Raw genomic sequence first — 17,397 nt, forward strand, 5'->3', positions numbered from 1 at the left:
GCAAATTTAAATATTTCAGGCAATGGGGCAGAGCTGTTTTGGTCAAGGAGGCAATTTTGGACTATCCTTTAAGGCTTTAACCTCATGGTTCTCTACTTCAGCTACACGTTAGGAGAATCACATGGGGAGGTAAAAAAAAATACTGCTGGGGGAACCCAGCAGTTCCCTGGCTAGAGATTCAGACTTAATTGGTCTGGGTGTGATCCGGTCATAGGGATTTCTCCACAGTTGATTCTAATTTGTAGTCAAGGTTCACTTGAATCACTGCCTAACCTTTTCATAGTTTTTTGTTTTTGAATCACCTCTTCTATTTCTGAATTCAACAGACACTTATGGGGAGTCTGCTTCATGCCAGACACTGTCTAGAATATGAAAATGAATGTGTCATGGCCTCTGCTTTTCCAGGAGCTCTCAGAACAATGGGAGAAGCAGCCTGTAAACAAACAGCTGCAATGCAATGCAATAAAGACTAATAGAAGTTCGTTAAAAGAGTTATGGAAACACAGGTGAGGCAGCAATTAAAATTCTCTGGGGAAGGTGTCTGAATTCACTAGGTCTACTAAATATGCATGGAGAGAGCTGAGGGTGGATGGAGAGAAGATTCTAGGCGAAGTAAACAATAGAATAAAACCAGAGGGATCAAAAAACCCCACCAGTACCTTATTTTACCCACTAAGAGATTCAGATGTTATTGGTCTGGGGGGTGAGGTCTGGCTATTATTTTCTTTTGAAAGCCCACACATGATTATCTACAAACAGGCACAAGAGACATTTGAGGGGGGGGCATGGTAATGTTCTCACACTAAAATGTGGTGATGATTGCAGAACTGGATAAATTTAGTAAACCCCACCAAACTGTACTTTAAATGGCAGGATTTTATGGTATGTAAATGACAAAGCTATTTAAAAAACAAAAGTATAGCATATTTAAAGTGAAAAAATCAATCACTCAAACATTCTCTGGGGTGACTCTAATGAGCTATCTTGATTAAGAACCACTGGCTAAAATCCTAACAGCTCACAGATGTGGAGGCTTTCAGTACAGTGATTAAAAGAGGTGGCAACCCAGAAGAGGGAGGTCTTGCAGACACAGAACAGTCATCAGAAAGACTAATGGAGCACTTGATATTGCCATTCTAAGACTCCAAACCCCTGAGGACAGAGTGTGGACTACAATGCATTACTCTAAGTTCCAAAATTGCAGTTCACTCAAGTATTTAACTTTAACAGAAGAATTTCGAGCTTTTAGTACACTGTATTCTTTACTGCTACACTGGAATAACTGTTATGTGCAGTCTTTATCAACCTTTTTAAATCAAAATGTCTGTTTCAAAGATCACTGTAACGGAGAACTCAGATGGCTTTAGCTACAAGGTTTTTTTTTTGATAAAGAAAATATGTTATAAGGAAGTGTTAAAAGCATTTCTTAATTACCTATAACGATCAAAAAGAAAGACAAAGGCCTTCCATTTATTAAGTTCATTCACCAGAATGAAAAGACATTTAGCCAGTTGACTTATAAGAAATGTTTCCTAGGGACTTCCCTGGTGGCTAGTGGTTAAGACTCTGAGCTCCCTATACAGGGAGGCCAGGTTTGATCCCTGGTCAGGGATCTAGATCCCACTTGCATGCCGCAACTAAGAGTTCGCATGCCACAGCTAAAACCCGGCACAACCAAATAAATAAACAAATAAAAATTGTTAAAAAAAAAAGACATTTCCTAGGCAGCCAAATCTGAGTTTATACAGACAAAATAAAACCCAGTATCTTCCAAGTCTTTACAGATTAGCTATCCACAACGTGTTTCAATTTAATAGAACCAATGCCAATGTAACATTTCAATATTTCCTGTATGGTTATAAGATAGTAATTAAGCTCATTTAAACTTGAAGCCTCTTTGCTCTCAGCAATTTATGAACAGGAATAATTTTACGTACATTGCAAAGCAAATCACTAAGCACATCTATATTGCAATGTATCTAATTAAGGTGAACAAATTAGTCAACTTCAAGTTGTAGGATAACCTGAAAAGCGGGTTTGAACTGAGAAACAGATGTGGAAAACTACAGACAATTTCTTTTCTTAACGGATGCCTTCAACTCTGAATATGAGTTAATAGCTTTTCTGGATTTCTCAAACATTTGTCAGAAATTGTAATTACTGAAGTTAATGTCACTTCGTGGGTGAAAATAGGGAGCCCAGAATTTAGGGACAAAAGAAAGTTATCGTTTGAAACTTACTTGTAAGACTTGACCCACAATGATGGGGGATAGAAATTCCCAGAGTAACCCTCTAGAACAGAATATTTCCTAAATCTTGGTCAAGAGTGTATAAGAAGCAATTATAAGGGTATGGCATTTAACGAAAAGGAGACTCAAAGAAAGTTTTTTCTTCAAGAGAGAATACACTAAGGAGAAGCAATATTCCTATTGTGTAACATTCTGGTAAGAGAGTTCAGTTAGGGTGAGTCAATATCTTGAGTGAAATGACAAAATAGAGTCTGGGGACATAAAAAACTGAAGACTGGACCTTTTCTTGTAATAATTCTAAATTAGTATAGCCCAGAGTTTTACCTAAGACGCCAACCAGCCAGTTTCACCCTCTTGATTTCTCTCAGATATAACTTCTAGAATCACAGATTTTAATCTAACCTGATTGTGCCAATAACACAAAAAGGGGTTGATTGAATTATTAACCTCTCAGCCCCTCCTCTTAATATGAACCTGAATCAATACTAATTTGAGGCAGGTACAAGATGTTAGTCGGAGCCTGGTTTAATATTTTACTTTAACAATAAGCTATCAAGCATGATTGTTCCACATGAAAATGTGAAAGAGAATGATTGTTAACAGTGTTGATATACCTCGCATTAGAAATTCTCAGTTGTCTTTTGAACAGCATGATTGTGGTAGACATAAACTGTGTGTTTACCAAACTCTGTTTCTTTTCCTTCTTGGGCACACAGCTAAACTGTATATTCCAGATTCCCTTACAGTTTAGTTGCTACCATGAAACTGGGTTCTGGCTGACGGAAACGGGTAGAAATGATGTTCCCCATTTCTAGATTTGGCACATAAAAATCTCCTTTATGATCTTTCATATGCTCTTTCCCCAGTGACTGAACAGACAGAACTCTGAGGTCTTGGAGAATAAAAGAGCCACCTAACCACCTATACCTGTATTAAACTGACATACATATAACGAAAAAATAAATAATATTATGTTAAGCTACTAAAATTTTGGTGTTAGTTTGTTAGTCAACCTACCCTGACCAATGCAGAAATTGGTATGAGTGGAAGGTACTGTAACATAACCTAAAATCTGTAGTTGGCTTAGTGTATGGCGGCAGGCCAGAAAGCTGGGATTCATGTTATGCACTGCCTTTGACAATTTGGAAGGCAGAATCTGCGCCAACTGAGACTGTAGTTCCAGGCAATGCGATTGGAAGTGATTGTTATCAGCGTATATCGGTTGTTATTGCTTGCATTTAGCAAGATGTTGAAAGAAGGGGATGAGTTCAGGTAAGATTTGGCTAATTTTCAAGCCAAAATTAAAGGGACTAGATGGAATCATAATCTGGCATTTTAAATGATTTTAAATAAAATCATTTAAAAATAAAACTTTGAATAGAAAATTTAGAAAAACTAAAAGGGAATCAAAGTCACCTGTAATCCGCGAAATGAAAGATAACCATAACTCTGTGCAGAGAAAGTTTAATAAAACTCTGAACAAAGTTGCCAACTGCTTTGAGAGATTCGCGAACATGCCTTCCATGTAATACCATAGGGGTGTATAACCAACGTTTCAATGTCGCAACAGGCAGAAAGTATTTGCCTTACTCATCGGGAAACCGAGGCCTCCATCTCTGCGCAAGCGCACAAGGGCTCCAGCGTCTCCAGGCCCGCCCCGCCCACCCCGCCCACTCCGACCAGCTGGGTAGAGTCACGTGAGCGAGCCGCGGCCTCAAAGGAGACGCCAGGAATGGTCATGTGACCCAGCCCCACTACTAGCAGGGATGGAGCCGGAAGAGGGGGTTCCCTTGTGGCGGCTACAGAAGCTTCCTGCCGAGCTGGGCCTGCAGGTGAGGGGGGCGCCAGGGGCGGCTGCGCGGGGCCGGGCTCTGGGACGGCCTAGCGTGCGGGGCAGGTCCCACCAGGACGCCTTTGCGGGGCTCGCGCCCGCTTCCCAGAGAAAGGAGGAGGAAGGGGTGTGATTTCGGGTGGCCCGCCCCCTGCGCGCCGTGGAGAGTTGCGGAGGCCGAGGCTTGGGTCGCCACCTCTGCGCCCCGGCCTCCAGTGGCCTCTCTGGGCGGTTTGCACGCAGACGCCCGCCGGGCCGCGCCCGCACCTGAGTGGGGACTACCTGTTCGCTCCCGCGAGCGGCGGGACCAAGTGACCCGGGCCGGGGGGTGGAGTCGCCCCGTAGTCTTTGAAAACTTACAACCTGGACGGGGTGGTTTGCAATCTCTAGTATACGATTCATTCATTCATTAATTCATTCATTCAGCACGAAGCTCCCCAACGCTCCCCATGCACTAGGCACAGTGCCAGGTGTTTGGGGTGCTTTGGTGACCTAGAGAGGCATACCATACCCCCTTGAGGGCGACAGAGAAAAAAAGATAAATGCTACCAAAACTGGGAGACTTACTTTAGGTAGGGTGGTCCAAGGTGGACCTTACCTCAGGAGGTGACATATACGTTGGCAACTCCAGTCTAAGAAGGAACCTGGTTTATGAGAGTCTGGAAAAAGCAGCCTTATTCGTTTGTTCAGACGACTTTCCATTGAAGTCTACTATGTGATGAATGCCCTAATGGGATAAGGTAAAATGGTGAATGAGACAGCCTGTACCCTGGTGGACCTTGTCATCTAACAAGGAAACCAAACTGAGTTATCCAGTAGGGAGTTTGTGGGAGAGGTAGCAACCCAGATTTGAAGGGGCAAGGGAAGGTTTTCCAGAGCGGCTGCCTAGATTTCTAGCTTGGGTCCTGAAGGAGGAGTAGGAACCAGACTGGGCAGAGGGGAGAGAGAGAGTTTCCGGCCAGGGAATAGCAGGTACAAAGGTAGAAGAAGAAAGCCAGCCCCAGGGAAATTTCAGGACCTGCTCTAGTTTTAGAGGCTGAAGTTCAGAGTGAGAAGCAGAGCAGGGAGATGTAAGTCTAGACAGGTGAGCAGGAGTCTCTGTATACCATGCTCCTGTGTTTAGTCTTAATACCAAAGGCGCTGGCAGTTTAAAGTATTGTTTTTGGCAGCAGCAAATTTTTAGTTTGAAAGGTGAGAGGAATGTGGAGGCGGTAAGTACATATAAAGAAATTTTGACTGTGACCTGTGTGAAAGGAAGAAAACCCAATGGTTGCTGTAAGAGGAAAATCTGACTGAGAAGTGTTTTTTTTTCTCCCTTGAACTTTCAAGTTAAAAAACCTTTAGTGCCCCAGGTCTCATGACCCTAAGGAAATTTGCCAACAGCTTAAAAAAAAAAGGCAGTATATATGCAAAATTGAGTTTCAGCTTGAGCTCTAGGAACTGTGGTCCTTTGCCCTCTGACTTCAGAGTGCTAACACTTTGTATTGTAATTAATATGTTAACATGTTTACTCCCACCTTTTCTGTGCCCCAACAATTGAGGCCTGATTAAGTCTTCCTTGAATACAGCTGCTTAACTGGTCCTCTTGCCACTGGTCTCTTTTATTGGGAACTCCTTCAGGGTAGATACTTTGTTTATATCCGCAGTTCTTGGGAGTTACGTCTGGCCCAAGGTGATTTCTTAATCAGTGTTTGCTGAAGGAAAGAATCAATTAATGTTTACTAAGCTCAGTTTTATCATTGGGCCTGACATCTGGATCCCAGGCTATGGTGGCCTGGCTTTCAGTGTCCATGATATGCAGCTTTGAATAAGTCCCAAATCTGTTCCATTTACAGTGGATGAAGGTTGGGAGCAGGGGCTTAGCCTGCTAACGTGACAGAGGAGTATGTGGTAGGCAGCTTTTATAAGTCCCAAATCTCCGCCTTCCTTCCTTCTCTTTTCTATGTACGATGGGGATAGTGTGGGGAGATAGAAGGGAATAAACTTACTTATCCTACCAGGATCAAGAAAAACCATCTTAACTCTTTACACTGATTTTACAAATGAGGAAACTAAAATGTCAGTAGAGGGTTTGGGTAACTTACCCAAAGTTGTCAAACTATTGTAATAAGTGGCAAAGTGGAAACAGATGCTCAGATCTGTTGACTTTGACTCTTGTATTAGCTTCCTGCTCCTGTCTTCATTCTACCTGCGTACTACAAAGATAAGGCCCATAACCTTTACTGCCAGGTATGTAGATGACTCCTGAATCTCTGGATCCAAAAATCTCTTCCCTGAGTGTCAGGCTGCTGCTTAGATACACCCACAGGTATCTCAAATTCAGTATATCCTTGGCTGAGCTCCTCGTCTTTCTCCCTGACTTACTCCTTCTGTAGCTATAGCCTCATTTTTGGTTTGTGACACCGCCACTTTCCGAGTCATTCAACCTGAAATTCTGAGTATCATCCTTGGTCCTCCTTTTCACATCTTCTTTACCTCCCTGCTGCCTCCAATTTGAGTGTCCTCAACAGTAACAGTCACCGCCCCCCCCCCCGCCCCCGCCAACCTCTTGCTGGTAAATGGAAGATGGGAGCCTTTGGACTCACCTCTTTCCCTTTTCCCTCCTTATATCTCCCGACCTGTTGGCAGATTTATAGAACCATAATGCAGATATGTGAATAGGTTGCTTCCCTATTGAACACACATTAAAGTCCCGGCTCTTTTGCACTGCATACAAGGCCCTTTGTGATTTGGCCTCCACCACCTCTCCAGCTTTGTATGCTGTCATCTCCCAAATTGCGCCATGTGGTTTTACAGTTTTATCCTATGCATATGCAGCTGCTTGTGACTAGAAATGCCCTTCTCCTGTTTGGCCAGCTACCATCCTTTAAGACATACTTTCCCCTCCTTCTTCTGTGCTGTTTTGTACCTTCTGTAAACTTGTATTATAACTCCTATCATCCTAAATTACATTTATTTATTGATATATTAGTTTTCTCTAATGGACTGAGGCTCTGATGTGTAGGACCTTATCTTATTTATCCTCAGTTTCCTCATTTGTAAAATGAGGATAATAGCAAGGCTTACTTCACAGGGTTATAGTGAAGATCAGCACAGTGTTTGGTACATAATTCGGGCTCTATAAATGGTAGTTGTTATAGTTATTTTTCTTTGTATTTACATTAACTTGTTTAGTAACTGGAATGAAGTGCTCATTACGTATTTGTGAATTAATTAAAAAAATATATTCCAAAAGGATAGCACTCTTATTTTTCAGTTTGAGTTCTGAGTTTTGTTTTAGCATGGGGGACAGTTTGGGATAAGATGAAATATAGGTAGAGAATTTTGAATGAATTTCAAGTTGAAAATGTTGGTTAATTTATGATAACTAAAAATTCTGTTCACATAGTGCTTTAGCCATCATTTGGAAGTAGGGTCACCAGTTGCTCATCTCTGTTCCGGTATGTGTGGTGTTATAGAGGAGTTATTGCTTAAAATGGACTGGAATATGATCCAGGAGAAAAGAGTTGGAAGCCTTGCTGCTTAAATGCATTTCCAAGTTGTTTGGGTTCAAGTATGCTTCTTACAAGACACAAATATCCCTTGAGAAGGAAAACCATATTTATCATTTGCCTAGAATAGTGCTGGTATAGTAGGTACTCAGTTAATATATGTTAAAGGCATGGAACATAGTACCAGTAGTAGTAGTAATAGTGATGATGATAATAATAATAAGACGACGAAGGATAACAATGGCAAGCAGTGTTTAATGCCAGGAGTGTGCCAAGTGATCTGCATGTATTCTTCAATCCATACAACAACATTATAGGGATAGATGATATCCTCGTTTTACACATGAGGAAACAGGCACAGAATGTTTAAATAACTTGGCAAAACTAGTATGTGGTAGAAATAGGATTCAGACTAGCCAGTTTTGTTTCAAAATCCAGTCTTAATTACTATGTTTAGTTATATATGTGTTAGCGTTTCCGTTGTTGGCATTAAGGTAAGGTAGAGAGAAAGGAATGTAAAAAAGAGAAAGAAAGGCACCGAGGGCTTTTTTGGAGTGGACCAAAAGAAGTTAAGTGTGGGTGTTGTGGAAAACGGAGAGAAGAGGTGTGTAGATCTACAGTTAAAAGACTTTGATCTAAGAGTCATACCTTGTTTTTTGGTTATTGGTATAAATCCGATGTCTAAGGAATCCCAAGGAGAAACTTTTACATTCACCATCTTCCTTTCAGGAACGTTGGAGAAACAACAGTGTATCTATAAAATTATTTTAGCTTCTGAAGGTGGACAAAATTACAGTCTGTTTTTGTGTGTGTGTGTGCAGCTCTAACTTTTAATTAATAAAATAATGTTAAGGTTAGTTGCTTTTCAACCTCAGCTGCTCCTGAAGATAACATGAACTTCTCCCAACACCATTTATGTGCTACAAGGAAGATAAATCTGTTTTATAATTTTACTTATAATTACATTTATTTCTCTTTTTTTTCTCTCCAGCTTCTTCACAAAATAATTGATGGCATTTGTGGCCGAACTCATCCTCTCTACCAGGATTATCACAGTGTTTGGGATTCAACAGAATGGATGCATGTTCTAGAAGACATTACCAACTTTTTCAAAGTTGTAGTTGGTAAAAATTTATCTGATGAAGAGGTAACTTCATTCCAAATTTATATACCTTATGATAAATAATAAATTTGTGTTCAGATTTTTTTTTATTAAGTTGGTCTTCAGGGCACTATGTAAAACAAGGGCCATCATTATTAAGTGTATAATAGATAACAATAAAAACCTCATAATTGTAAGTGGAAAATCTGTGGAAGTTCTGGATTTTTGTAGTTTTGTTTTTGGTTGTTTGTGTTTTTTAAAATTGTGAAACATTTAAATCATAAAGAAGAAAACTGAAAGTTATATAACTGACACCTATATTCCCATTACCACAATTAAACAGTTGTTAAAATTTTATTTTATGTATTTCAGGTTTGTGTGTGTTTTAGAAACAAGGCATTACAGATACACATAAATATCACCCTCCCCCTAGAGATGACCACTTGTGAAGTTGTGTGCGTGTTTTGTATTCTATATTGTGTGAATATTTGCGTCTTTAAGCAATATATACAATTATTTGAACTGTTTAAACGTGTAACTTGTAAATGGTAATGTTTGTATCCATTTGTAATTTTTCTGCAACATTGCGTTTTAGATTTACCAATGTTCATAAATGTAGATCTGGTTTATGTGTTTTAACCCCTTGTAGTATTTGGTGACAGGAATTAGTAGGACTTATTTTTCTATCCCCCTACTGATGAACAGTTGGGTCATTGCCTCTTTCATTATTATGAATAGTGCTGCTACAAACATTTTGTATGTGTCTTTTTGTACACACATGGGCCAGCTTTTCTAGGATAGACATCTTGAAGTGAAATTGCAAGGTCATGGGGTATCCTTCCATTGAATTGCTTTTGTACCTTTGTCAAAAGTTATTTGGGCATGTTTGTGTAGGTTGCCCACTTGGAAAAAAAAATGGAGTTATGTATGTTTGTCATTTTGATTTTGATGATATTCTGAATATGAGTTCTTGGATATATGTATTTAAAATATCTTTTATGTTGCTTGCCTTTTCAGTCTCAATAGTAGTATCTTTTGGTGAATAGAAGTTCTGAATTTTAATCAAGTCCAATTTGTTAGTATTTCTTTTGATGGTTAGTGATATTAATGCTGTGTTTAAGAAATATTTGTGCCAGAGCCCTGAAGGTATTTTTGTATGCTTTCTTGTAGAAGCTTGATTGTTTTAACTTTTACATTTATGTCATTGATGCATTTTGAATTAATATTTGTGTATGAAGTAGGGGACACATTCAAATTTTTCCATATGATATCCACTTGACCTAGTACCATTTATTGAAATGACCATCCTTGCCCCATAGAATTGCTGTGCAGCCTTTCTTGGAAATCAGGTGACCATATATGTATGGTTCTCTATCTGGACTCTTTTTCTACTCCATTAGTCTGTTTGTCTATGTTTGTCCATACTGCAATGTCTTAATTATTGTAGAATTAAAGCTATATTACATTAAGTTTTGATATCTGGTAGTAGAAGAGCTTCAACCTTGTGTTTCTTCAAGATTGCTTTGGTTACTCTAGATCCTTTGTATTTTCAGGTGTTAAAATCAGCTTGTCAGTTTTAACCAAAAAACCTGCTGGAATTTTGATGGGGAGTATTAGCTTGGGCTGCCACAACAAAATACCTTGGAGTGAGTAGCTTAAATAACAGGAATTAATTTCTTGCAGTTCTAGAGTCTAGGGAGTCCAAAATCAAGGTACGGCTGATTCTGGTCCCTGGTGAGGGCTTTTTTCCTTGCTGCAGATGATTGCCTTCTCGCTGTGTCCTCTCATGGCTGTGGAGGTAGGGGTGGAGACAGAGAGCAAACTCTCTGGTGCTTCTTATAAGGGCACTGATCCCATCATGAGGGTCCCACCTTCATGACCTCATCTAAACCTGATTATCTCTCAAAGGCCCCATTTCTCGATATCACCTTGAAGGTCAGAGTTTTAACATGAATTTTGAGGGGACATTAAGTGCATAGCATGGGATTGCACTGAATCTCTAGACTATTTTGGAGAGAATTGACATCTTAACAGTACTGAGCCTTCTGATCTATGAATATGGTAGAACCTTCCATTTGTTTAGATTAGCTTCAGTTTCGCTCTAATATTTTGTAGTTCTCAGTGTAGAGGTCTTGCAAATATTTTGTTGGATTTATTTCTAAGTAACTGATGTTTCTGATGTTCTTTAATTTTGCTCTCCAATTGCATATTGCTAGTATGTGGTAACAGTGTTGATTTTTATGTACTTACTCTGTGTCCAACAATCTTTCTAAATTTATTTACTATATATAATGGTTTATAAATTTTTTTGGATTTTTTTGTATGCAATCATTTTCTTTTTCAATTTTAATACCTTTTATTTCTTTTTTTCCCCCCTTATTGCACTGGCTAATACCTTCAGGACAGTTTTGAGGACAAAATAAAAGCAGTGCCTTGTTCCTGACCTTACAGAGAATGTATGTGTTCACTATTTCACAATTTAGTGTGTTAGCTGTATGATTTTATGGGTATCCGTGATTAGATTAAAGAAGCTTCCTACAATTCTTACTTTGCTGAGAATTTTTATCATTAATAGGTATTGAATTTTATCAAATACTTTTTTCCTGAATTTATTATTTTCACCTTTATTTTGTTAATGTGATGCCTTGCATTGATTTTTGAATGTTAAACTAACCTTACATTGCCAAAATAAACTCAACTTGGTCATGATGTATTATCTTTTTGTAATGTATCTTTTGGTTTGATTTGCCAATATTTTGTTTAGGATTTTTTCATCTATATTTGAGTGATATTGGCCCATAATTTTTTTTTTCCTATAATGTTTTTTGTCAGAATATAAAGTTTTATTCTGGTCTCATGGAATGAATTAGGAAGTTGTTTTTTTTGTTTGTTTGTTTTTTCCTTTTTCTCTGAAAGTGTTTATGTAAGATTTATTTCTTTTGTCACTTAGTACTGTGTTACCATGTTGCTTAATTTTCAGATATTTGGAATTTTTTTCAGTTATGATTTAATTACACAGTGCCTCAAAAATATAAATAGTATGGTTCCAATCCTTTGAAATCTGTTGTGATTTGCGACATGGCTCAGCATATGGTTCATTTTCGGGGATGTCCCATATACATTTGAAGATAATATGTATTCTGCAATCGTAGGGTGTAGTGTTCTATGTGTAGTTAGGTTAAGCAGAAAATGCTTTTCAATGCTATATTTTTACTGATTTTTTTGTCTCTTTCTATCAGTTACTGAGAGGTTTGTTAACATCTCTAATTATGAAAGTTGATTTACCCATTTCTCTTTTTCTTCCAAGTTTTGGTGCTTTATATATTTTGAAGCGGTGTTATTAGGTGCACACAAATTTATGATTATTATGTATTTCTGTTGAACAACCCTTTTGCTATCCTGCTCTATTTCTTAAAGTCTATGTCTTCTGATATATTAATATAGGTATACCAGCTTTAGTGGTTTCCAAGTGTATTCACTCTTATTCTGCTTCATTGGTCAGCCCTTTTTACTTTCTGTTTTGCAAAAATTTGTTAAAACCTCTTGTTTATTGGTTATGCATCCTCATCTTATTGTTTCATGGTTACAGAAGTTTTTTTTTTTCATTTATTCATACTACTATTTTAAAGGGTATGTGAAAGGAGAGTGTGACTGTTGTTTACATTTTAAACAGGAAGGTCCTAAAGATGCTCAGCATCACTAATCATTAGAGAAATGCAAATCAAAACTACCATGAGGTATCACCTCACACCGGTCAGAATGGCCATCAAAAACTCTACAAACAATAAATGGTGGAGAGGGTGTAGAGAAAAGGGAACCCTCATACACTGTTGGTAGGAATGTAAATTGATACAGCTGCTATGGAAAACAGTATGGAGGTTCCTTAAAACAACTAAAATAGAACTACCATATGACCAAACAATCCCACTACTGGGCATATACCCAGAGAAAACCATAATTCAAAAAAACACATGCACCCCAGTGTTCATAGCAGAACTATTTACAGTAGCCAGGACATGGAAGCAACCTAAATGTCCATCAAAAGAGGAATGGATAAAGAAGATGTGGTACATGTATACAGTGGACTATTACTCTGCCATAAAAAGGAATGAAATTAGGTCATCTGTAGAGATGTGGATGAACCTAGGGAGTGTCATACAGAATGAAGTAAGTCAGAAAGAGAAAAGTGAATATCATATTTCACATATATGTGGAATCTAGAAAAGTATAGATGGTCTTATTTGCAAAGGAGAAATAGAGACAGAGACGTAGAGAACAAATGTATGGATACCAAGGGGGAAAGGGGTGGGGTAGGAGGAACTAGGAGACTGGGATTGACACATATATATTATCAATACTATGTATAAAATAGACAAATGATGGGAACATACTGTATAGCACAGGGAATTCTGCCTAATGCACTGGGGTAACCTAAATGGGAGGGAAGTCCAAAAGGGAGGGGATATCTCTATGTGTATGGCTGATTCATTTTGTTGTGCAGTGGAGGCTAGCACAACATTGTAAAGCAACCATACTCCAATACAAATTAATTAAAAAAATAAACAGAAAGGCCCTTTCACTTATTTTCTAACCATCTATTTTTATTTTCATAGATATCTCAGCAGTTGGATCAGTTGAATTCATCTCATCAAGAAGCTATCATGAAATGCTTAAAAAGTAGGAAAGATGAAATCAAGCAGGCTCTGTTGGAAGAAATAGTTGATATTTCCTCTTCACAGCTACAGGATTTTGATTGGCAGTTAAAGGTGAGAATATATTTATTAGTATTTATGCTTTTTATTTCATTTTTTGAATAGATTTATTTTTTGTAACATTATATATCTAAAATTTCTGTATTTTTGAGAATACATTTTCCTAAAAATGTATCAAAGATAATTAAAATTACATCTTTTGTGTTAACTTGGGCATCAGTAAGTGCACTGCAGACATCTAAACCATGTATAGTAAATTACAAGTATAATAAATTTAATTAAGTGAAGCTTTAAGTCATTAAAGGACTAAAAGTCATGTAGACGAAGGAAATGTGCTCTGTGGCTCTGGCGAATAGGACAAAGGCTAAAGTATATGGTTTGCAATAAGATAGGTTTCAATTCAACCTAAGAAATAATAATTTAACCACTATGAGTATCTGAAAATTATCTTAACCTCTTTTTGAGTTAGCACACTCCTTCTCATAGCTGGTACTCAAGCATAGGCTGAGAAACCACTTGTTGGAAATATTGAGGAAAATTATTGATGAAGCGGACAACCTGAAGGCGATGTTTTCTCAGATATTATGGGTCCTGTATTTTGGAGAGAGGATGGAGGAGCTACGTGAAGGTTTGTTTGGTCCTGTAGTGTATGTACCACAGGGAGATCCTTTGAGGTTGGTTGTCAGGGAGGGAGTCCTTTACTATTGCCCAAGTAAATTTTTGCAAGTGGTAGCACTCCAAAATTCAGTTATTGTGGGGTTACTGGCTCAGATTTCAGGAAAACTGAGTTTCTCTTTGCCATCTGCCAGTGAAGCTATGATGCTTGTTTCAGAAAGCTTTAGTATCGTAAACAGTTGGTTCTTCCATTTCCTCTAGACAGAAGGTAGAAGAGGTAAAAGTGTCAAATGTTTTTGTTGAGTCGCTTTGATCAAACATGTAATCTTGATAACATTTTTCAATAGTTTAGTAGAGAGTTAGCTGCTCATTATTTAAGCATCTTAATTTCTGAGAGTTACCAGTGTTTTTAGTTTTATCTTTGTACACGGACTTTCATCCTCTTGTTATCTTACACTTCTTTAAAATTCTCTGTTTCTTGATGCATTGGACCCATTCAGTACTGCCCAGCCATAACGCTGCTCTAGATTTCTACTCCTACCATAAAATCCTGACTGGTTGTCTTTTTTCCCTAAACTACTTTATTTTCTTTTTCTGTTCTTCAGATATATGCTGGTTTGGCATGGGTTTAATTTCTTTTATTCCTTTCACATTTCCCTGTACTTCATAGCAAACAGGAGTACTCTTTTTTCTTTAACGTGTTGTTCGTAAGCTCTGATGCATATTTAATATATTCCTTTTTAATACTACTTATTAATTAGTATTTTTCTCATTTTAAACAGCTTGCACTTTCTAGTGACAAGATTGCTACACTACAAATGCCACTTTTAAACCTTCATCTAGATGTAAAAGAAAATGGTGAAGTCAAGCCGTATTCTGTTGAAATGAGTAAAGAAGAGCTGCAGAATCTAATAAATTCCTTGGAAGCAGCTAATAAGGTATGTGTTTTAATTTTTTTGTATGGTTCAAAATATTTAAGTTCTGATTGATACCATTAGAGCAATATAAGAAAAACTAATCATTTATGTTTAATATTTCTTTTGTTCCTGATATTTTATGTCAAGCACAGAAGATACTTTGTTGATATGTTCTTCTCCAGTTTTAGATATTACATTAATTATAAATTTAATTTACATTAATAGAACATAATTTATCAAGTAGTTATTTTTTTAAAGAATACCAGCTAGATTTGTTTTGCTGCAGTGCTCATTAATGGTAAAAAAAATTTTTTTAACTTGGAGTTGTGAAATTAGTTGATTCTGAAGAATCTAATAAATTCCTTGGAAGCAGCTAATAAGGTATGTGTTTTAATTTTTTTGTATGGTTCAAAATATTTAAGTTCTGATTGATACCATTAGAGCAATATAAGAAAAACTAATCATTTATGTTTAATATTTCTTTTGTTCCTGATATTTTATGTCAAGCACAGAAGATACTTTGTTGATATGTTCTTCTCTAGTTTTAGATATTACATTAATTATAAATTTAATTTACATTAATAGCACATAATTTATCAAGTAGTTATTTTTTTTAAAGAATTAACAGCCAGATTTATTTTGCTGCAGTGCTCATTAATGGTAAAAAAATTTTTTTTAACTTGGAGTTGTGAAATTAGTTGATTCTGAAGACATTTAATGATTAAAAATAGTTAATGATCTTGAAGAAAAGATTGTCTTATTTAACTGGACAAATGGTAGAAAATCGCTTTAAGTACAGGAGACAAAATATGGTTTGTAGTTATTATGACAAAAATCAGCTTGAGACAAAATAGAGCTAATGAAGGACCAAAAGCTTTACATTTACAAAGGAACGGCTGAGTAACAGTAACAATTCCGAGTGTTTAACTAATGTGAAAAATAGTATTTAGACAGTAGAAACTGCTGCCGTGAGGAAGACATAAAAATAATTCCCTACGTTGCGTATGTTCCTTTCCTTGTTGCCGAGCGTCGTCTCTAGTGATCGTGTCTCAAGGATTAAAGTCAGTCATTCTTACCAGCCTCTCTTGCCACTAACCCATCTTCTTGGCTCGATCTTTTTGAAACTCTGGTATACTTCATCTTCCCTCCATACTCTGCAGTCGCTCGGCCATCATGGTGCCTTGATGACTGGTCCACATGCCCAGTAACAAACTGGTAGCCTGGCTTGCCTTTGGATGGGGCTACAAGTCTGAAGGGGTGTGTGACAGGGCCTGGTGTAAATGTTAGATGAGTCTGAACCATGGATCCTGGCAGACCTGTGCCTTCTGTGCATTGTACTTGTTGTCAGTTCTCCAGCCCCTTCTTCAGAGATTTCAGAACATCTCATTCAGCAGATACTGGCATCATTCTGGTATAACCTGATTCCCGCCCTTCCCTCCCTTTGTGTTTTAAGGTGGTCCTGCAGTTGAAATAACTGGAAATGATGAATACCAACATTACCGGATTCCACTGCTACAAGTGATATGGCAGAGTGAATACCATGTGTTAGAAAACCTGCAGTATACTCTTATGGCCCGCTGAGAAAGCAGCAGTGTTGAGATTACAAAGACAACAATTTATCAACTTCCCTAAAGAACAGGAAATTATATGGTTGACAAGAAATGCATAAAAACATGAAAGATGAAAAGGCTACAATAGCAGTTTATATTTTCATAATGACTGTTTTGCTTCATTTATTAAATATTTGAGAAACCTTTGTAGATATACAGTTTTATTGAAAGCTAAAAGTAGGCTCTAAAGTAATGTAAACTTACAAGCACAAATATACTTGAATATTGCTTAAAGAACTATGTGAATAGCAAGGATGTTTATTATGGATATATATGGTTAATTTGTGATATTTTTAAAAAATAACTTTTAAAGAATGTATAAGCTACATCTGTAACTCAGGAGATTCCATGTTTTTCTCATATTTCAAAGGAAAGTTTATAAAATGTAAAATTTCTAAGTGCTCCAGACATTAAAAAACACTAAATCTGTGTGAACGATTTTGAGTTTTGAATTCTAGAAACTAAAATCTCATATTAGAACATAGATAAAAATGAAAATAACACTGTAACTTCTGTATTTCTGTGTCTGATCAGGAGAGTATGCTCTGATAAAAAGAATACATGTCATTGCATAGAGTATACATTACTATCAAAATGTCAGCTAAGACTGTATATAGACCACATTTGTTGTAAACTCTTAATTTGTTATAAATTCTTAATGAAGTTTTGGATGTTAACAACTTCATTGGAAAACAGACCATTTTTAATTTCAGTTACCTTTAAAAACAAGCGTTTTGAGCAAATAAAAAATATTTTATTTTTATATATTGCTGTATTTCAGATGACTTTCTACATAACTCAATAACACATCATTGGTGCCTGATTTTTGCAAGATTTATAACTCATTAGAGCATCAGATTATTATTCGAG

General features: G+C 37.2%; 1 protein-coding gene across 1 annotated transcript; it reads left to right on the plus strand.

Moving 5' to 3' along the window:
- The first annotated feature begins 3,954 nt into the window (after positions 1 to 3,954).
- On the plus strand, positions 3,955 to 17,290 carry COMMD8 (COMM domain containing 8). Its single transcript, XM_057547416.1, has 5 exons — positions 3,955 to 4,081; positions 8,563 to 8,718; positions 13,287 to 13,439; positions 14,783 to 14,938; positions 16,371 to 17,290. The coding sequence occupies exons 1-5, from the start codon at positions 4,016 to 4,018 to the stop codon at positions 16,389 to 16,391; spliced, it is 552 nt and encodes a 183-aa protein (XP_057403399.1). The 5' UTR covers positions 3,955 to 4,015; the 3' UTR covers positions 16,392 to 17,290.
- Positions 17,291 to 17,397: the final 107 nt, after the last annotated feature.

This window comes from Balaenoptera acutorostrata, chromosome 5 (genome assembly GCF_949987535.1).
Source record: "Balaenoptera acutorostrata chromosome 5, mBalAcu1.1, whole genome shotgun sequence".
Lineage (NCBI taxonomy): Eukaryota > Metazoa > Chordata > Mammalia > Artiodactyla > Balaenopteridae > Balaenoptera > Balaenoptera acutorostrata.